The following is a 6,383-nucleotide window of genomic DNA, read 5'->3' on the forward strand; positions in this document are numbered from 1 at the left end:
GATCCAAATGTTGCTGCCGTTCCTAAAAAAAATACTTTAATACAATACAGTTCGTGAAGTAATTTGAGCACATGACTAGTCAATAATTATGAAGGGAAAAGAGCCCCCCCCCCCCCCCACCCCCCCCCCCCCCCCCCGGTTTGGAACTATTGGGGGCTTCATGAAGCACTTGACCGGTTGTCAGCAAGTTCAAAGTCTGTCGTAACTCTGACTCTATGCGACACTGGTTTGCAGTTGTGTCGTTCTCTTTCATTTCCAGATGTGAGACGTTCAAAGCGTTTATAAAGTATGCATATTCTTTGGGATATCGTTTCCATTGGTTAACCCTTAAACTTTACCAACAGCCGTCTAACAGGTGACGGGTAATCATGACTTTTGAAGGTTAATGGTTTCTGTGAACTTGAAGACCAAGCATCCTTTTCCTTCCAGCTGAAAGCACATTGTGTTTATCTATTCCTTAAAAACCACATAAAATGCATCTTAGTGTGTGGTTGTAAAATGACGAAATATGTAAAAGTATTAATACTATTGTAATGTACTGTATAAAAGATTTATCAACAGATCAAACATCCTTCCTAGATGCACAACATGTCTAACAAAGGGTAAGATAAACAACCTACAGTATATTCTTACCTCATAAAGTAAAACTACACGATCAGCACATCAATACAACCAATAGAACCAAAAATCAGAGGGAAAACACGAGATGAAAGACACACTGATGTGTGTATGAAAACATAATTAAAGAGTTGATCAATAAAGAACAGGAAAGTGAGCCAACTAGTAGCATACAAAGAAATATTCAAAACACAACTACTGACCGTAAAATACAAATAATTAAAACTTATTGACTAACCCTGCAAGACTCAGACATTTATTGTCATATCTGACAACCCTGAAACATTTTGGTAAATTAGAATTAATTTATTTGACACACATTTCTCCAAAGATCCAAACAGAGCGCCCCCTGTTGGACGCCAGTGGTGTTGCTTCTTGTGGAAAGTCGACGTGCTGTTATTGTTGCTAAATGCTGATTAATGTGCATGTATAGAACACCTGGACAAAAAATAAAAAAGTAAAAAAAATGAACTCCTGAAACATTAAAACGTTACCCATCCGTTTTATTATTTACACCTCAGGTTTCAGTTTCGTTGAGGGTTTTGCTGTGGACCAGAACCTCTTTAACAACCCTCTGCAGTTTCTTTGTGTAATCCATCACGAGGCAGAAGCTTTCCTGGAAACTGCCGTGTCCTTCCTTCGCCCACGCTGCCTGCATCTCTCTGACCCACGCCAGGATGTCGTCCAGCTGCGTCTGCACCTCCTTTTGCTCCTCCAGCTCAGCTAGCAGAGCTCGTCTGGCACAAACCTCGGCTTCGTAGGCTCTGTGGAGGTCTGCTAGGGAGGACTCCACCTTCAGCACTTCCTGTATGAAGCAGCACCAACAGAGAAGATGTATTTATCACCAACGACTTATAGAGACACACCAGACATTAAAAAAAAATGCTAATATTGTAATGATTTTATTCTTTCCTCTTAACTTCCAGAGAAATGTTTGCCCATAATTCGTCTGTTTCCATGTTGGTAAAACAGTGCGGGAAAGGAAGATGAGTTTGTTTTAAACCTAACGGGACCGAAAAGCTTTTAAACCCCAGTGCTTCAGACTTCCACCCATAAAACTGTCGTATTTCTGTGCGTCTAAAAGTCCCCTTTAGAGAATTATTACAGAATTTCAAACGAATAAAAACATTATGCGCGCATATGCTTCGTTTACGTGTAAGATTTTGCCTATTTTGGATTCCTGGTGAGGATCATTAAACCACAGTAATGTGTGGAATCATGCATTTGAACATGTATGCACAACGGCCTGGTTTTAAATATGAAACCAGCAAAAAACTACAAACCGTGAAGAAGAGAAAGTACACGAAGGACGACTGGATGGAAGGAAAGCATCAAAAAGTGAGAGTCCATGTTCAATCCATGAGAAAAGCCGGTAGCGTTTTGGCAAGGCTGCAGCAGAGAGTCGTCCACCTGAACGGACCCGCCTGGCAAGGAGCGAGATAATCGTGCAACCAGCCAAGAAGCCAGTGATAACTCTGAAGATGCTGGATCCACAGTCAGCAGGGGGAGAACATGACAAGACAGCTACTGACACAAATATTGTGGACCCTGATTTGTGCCATTCAGAGACCCGGGGTCTCAGTTATAACACTTTGCGTGGAAACTGTACATACGCCCATGACAAACACCTTATGAAAGTCAATGTGGATTAAAAAAAAAATAAAATAAAAAATCAGTTCAGATGATCCTTTCTTTTTTTTGTTTTTATCATGGTGATGATGGCAACCACCGAGAAAAAATACAAAGAAACTTTGGAAGAAGTTTTTGTGTAAATCAGGGATTAAAGCACCGCTGTTGGCCCACATTCTTCAAACCAAACAAGCAGCATCTGTGTCTTGATGGGTTGCATAGTCGTCTTGCAATCGGAAGGCTGTGAGTTCGATTCCAGTTTCCTCTCGTCATGTGTCGATGTGCCCCTGGGCAAGACACTTAACCCCAAGTTGCTGCCAAGCTGCGTATCGGTGTACAAGTGTGTGTGTGCGTGTTAGTGAGAGCGATTGGGTGAATGTGGCTCTAGTGTACCGCGCTTTGAGTGGCCAGTATGACTGGAAAAGCGTCATATAAGTTGAGTTAGAGCTGGACAATATTGATAAAATAAAAACCATATTGATCAATAATTATCAACAAATTCAAAACATATACGGTAAGTGCAGCCCTGACCATTTTATGCTGCTTAATGACCTATTTATAGATATAGAATACACAACCACTGAACTCAAACTCAATCCAATTATTCAATTAACTTTTTACCAAAACTACAAGTTTTTTTAAAAAAACGAGCTTTGTGAACTCTCTAGAGGGGGCGGGGCTTGGTGACGGAGTGTTCCTGGGTCTGCATTTGTGATTGGTTGGGAGGATGTAAAGACTAGTATTAGCCAACATGATAGGCTAGGATGCAAAAAGGAAAAACTTTTCAACTGTTGAACTTTTTATTTACCTTTTTTTCTATCATCGATATACGTCTAAGATAAGATAAGATAGTCTTTATTGATCTCACATTGGAGAAATTCACTTGTCACATCAGCTCAATAGTCAGCCAATAGTCAGGAGAAGGTGCCAAAAGTAGGAAAAGGTGAATCAGTTATATACAGTGTATATTCCTATATACAGTGGATCCAAAAGAAAATGAGAAAAAATTATTAATAATAATAATAATAATAATAATAATAATAATAATAATAATAATAATAATAATACAAAAGAAATCGGAGTAGGCATATCGATTGATGTATATTGTTATTGAATTATCGTCCAGCCCTTAGTTCTGTCCATGTACATTAAATGGAAAATTAAATCGTATAAAACACCAACAAATGTAAAAGGAAAAGGGATTTAGTGAGATGCTTTTGGTTATCGTACAGAGTGTGACCCTCCCTCCCCTCACCTGGACGTCCTCCGGGCATTTGTTGTGGGAGCGGTCCTCTGGCAGCAGGACGTTCGGCGGTATGGTGAAACATCGGCTCATCAGCAGCGCCTCCATCCGCCCCGACAGCTGCTTGAAGCGCTTCTCCAGGAACTGCTGCAGCTGGCGGCTGCACTCTCTGGCCCTGAACCGGAGCTTCTCCTCGGCCCCGTCCGGCTGGCCCTTCCCCAGCTCCCGGACACACACCTTCTCCACCAAGGCTAAAATGTCGCACAGACATTCATGGAAGGCGCTGTTGATCCGCAGCATGCAGGTCCGAGGGGTGAAGCGGAAAAACTGCGCTTCGTAGAGGTTTAAAGACGAATCAGAGAAGTGGTAGTTTTCCTCCTCTCCTGCCTCTACAGGATCCATCTCTGACGCTGTTTCCCGCGCGATGTTGAACGGCTGACGTTCTTCTTCTGCGTCTTCTGCGTCTTCTTCTTCTTCTTCTTAGTGCTGAGCGGAAGTCAAAGCGCCGATCTTTACCGCCGCCACCTGGTAGGGCAGGACACTGCTGCATTGTCACATCGCGAGTTCTCGAAAGCAGTTCATATTTTGTTTATTTGGCTATAACAGCGGACAAATAGATAAATAACAATAAAATGTAGCAAATGCATATAATAAATATTTTTTTATTTAAACATTTTGTGCTGTAGTAGACTAAACTATTATTATTATTATTTTTTATCTTTATTGATTCTCAGGAAAGTATCATTTACATAAACTTAGGCCTCTACAACACAACATTTGAATTAAGATGGACAAGTAGACCATTGCATTATAACAGTCAAAACAAAAATGCAACAAAAAATAAATAAATCAATGAAAAACACAATATAAAATAATTATAAAATAAGGCTAGGATATAGGAGAGTGGATTGTCGAGGAGATTTAATCAAGTTTGGTCTCTTTTAAGTTTTACATAGTCTACCCATATCTGTCACCACCGACATAATTGTTCAGTCTTGTGATTGAGAGAGGCTGTTATTTTTCCCCATTTTAAACATGTTAAATGTTATGTCGATCCAGTTGTCTAAAGTTGGTTTGCCTTGTGATAACCATTTTCTTGTAATGCTTTTCTTACTTGCTGTTAATAAGATAGTCATCAAATATTTATTTCTTTTTGAAGCTTCTTGAGGAATTATACCAAATTACATCAGCTTGAAAATATCTTGTAAGGAACTATTGATCTCTTTCCAGTAATCTTTTATAATTGGGCAGTCCCAGTTTGCATTTTGATTTCTACATTTTCTTCAACATGCAGGAGAATTTCCATTATAGTGGCATTTCTGGGCAGGTGTGATAAAGAATCTTATCAGATTTTTCCATCCAAATTCTTGCCATTGTAGAGATTTATTCTATGCCTATTGGTATCTCCACATTATTACCCATTCCTCCTCTGTTATTGTTAAATTGCCCTCTTTCTCCCATCTTGCTTCGATATGTATAGGGTTAAATTGTTTTTGAGATCTATTAGTTTTTTATAGATAAGTGAAATAATTTTCCCTTTAATTTTTTATTTGTAGGCATTAATAAACATTTCAATTAGGTTTATATTCTTGTCAGTAATTGGCCTAATTTTTAAGTTAACAAAATTTCTTATTTGTAGTAGACTAAACTATTCAATGGACTATTGCGGGATTCTCATTGATGTGCTGCTGGCTAAAAATTTAAGAAGTGGTGTCAAAACTTTATGAAACCTTTAAGTAAATGACTGATTTTAAAGTTAACGGCTGAATTTATATTCTGTCAACTCATCAATCATCTAATATCAGTTATACAACAGGAGCAATTGGCAATTATTGGTCACAATTAATGTCGTAACCATTTTACTTTCATTATTTTTCAAATTTTTGGTCTTGACGAGAAAGTGATATTACTATGCAAATTCTTATTTTATTTATAAAACTGATTTGCCTTGGACAAGGGAGCTAATGAGTTTTTTGAAAAAATATTACATGTCACCCATCACCAGAGGTTGTTATATGGGACCCCTGGGGCCAGATCCAACACAGTAGATTTTTCCATCTAATTTGTTAAGTGAATGACTATTATTATTTTTAAATGATACAGTTTAAACATACAGCTTCAGAATTAGCTGTTTGCTTGATGGTGTGCTCTGACTGTAGAATATGAATTACGTAGAAAGCTAACTTACATCGAATGATAAACTATTTTCTGATCTGTCCATTTTTGAGAAAAGAAACAAAGTCTTCACATTCACACAGCCTCATCAGTGCACAACAGATCATATTATACCCCAAAACCACAGAATGAAATGTGTTGTCATGATCCCTTAAACCAAGTTTCTTCAAAAACCTGCTGTACTGAAACCTACTATGGTTTAACAGTTGTCATACTTTTGGTATTCAACTATATTTTACAGGTCCGTATAGCAGGTGGGCTTTTCAACGATTTTTTGATTATATTTTTTGTGCACATAAAAAACATAGATACAAAAATTATACAGAAATCTAAAATGCAATACATTTATTACTTGATTTATGCTTGAAAATAATAAAATAAATGTATAGATATATTTAAGAAATAACTTCAATGGGAAATATGTCGTCATTTTTAAAGAACCATAATTTTTATTAAGAACACTTAGAAAAACTTTAGAAAAAAAGAGGATGGATACATTTTCTTCTTCTGGATGTTGATATTTGTGGATGATATTGTAAATAAGAAGTGCATAGGTTACAACCCAATGACAAAAAAAAAAGATCTAACAAAATTATTACACTTTTTGTGTCATGGAAATTCAGTGCATTTATTCAATGACAAAATGGAGGTGAACACTTAAAACCTACAAATCTTTAGCTAAAAACTGTTTTCTATTTTCAACTAAAGTTGGTAAGGT

The 6,383-nt window shown here is 37.6% G+C and overlaps 1 protein-coding gene across 1 annotated transcript; it reads right to left on the reverse strand.

The window, feature by feature from the left end:
* Positions 1 to 909: 909 nt before the first annotated feature.
* Positions 910 to 4,473, reverse strand: mis12 (MIS12 kinetochore complex component). Its single transcript, XM_012880956.3, has 3 exons — positions 4,452 to 4,473; positions 3,503 to 3,966; positions 910 to 1,423 (listed from the first exon to the last, which is right to left on the reverse strand). Exons 1-3 carry the CDS (start codon positions 4,471 to 4,473, stop codon positions 1,136 to 1,138), a joined length of 774 nt encoding a protein of 257 aa, XP_012736410.3. The 3' UTR covers positions 910 to 1,135.
* Between the last annotated feature and the right edge of the window lie 1,910 nt (positions 4,474 to 6,383).

Source organism: Fundulus heteroclitus, chromosome 4, assembly GCF_011125445.2.
Source record: "Fundulus heteroclitus isolate FHET01 chromosome 4, MU-UCD_Fhet_4.1, whole genome shotgun sequence".
Classification (NCBI taxonomy): Eukaryota; Metazoa; Chordata; class Actinopteri; order Cyprinodontiformes; family Fundulidae; genus Fundulus; species Fundulus heteroclitus.

Bases quoted from the DNA above. Each gene is read 5' to 3' on its own strand.
- mis12 (XM_012880956.3), bottom strand. From the start codon at position 4,473: ATGTCGGTGGTGACAGATATGG. The intron at 3,967-4,451 runs GTAGACTATGTA...AGCACTAAGAAG, and splicing joins GTCGGTGGTGACAGATATGG to AAGAAGAAGAAGACGCAGAA. The intron at 1,424-3,502 runs GTGAGGGGAGGG...TGCTTCATACAG, and splicing joins AATGCCCGGAGGACGTCCAG to GAAGTGCTGAAGGTGGAGTC.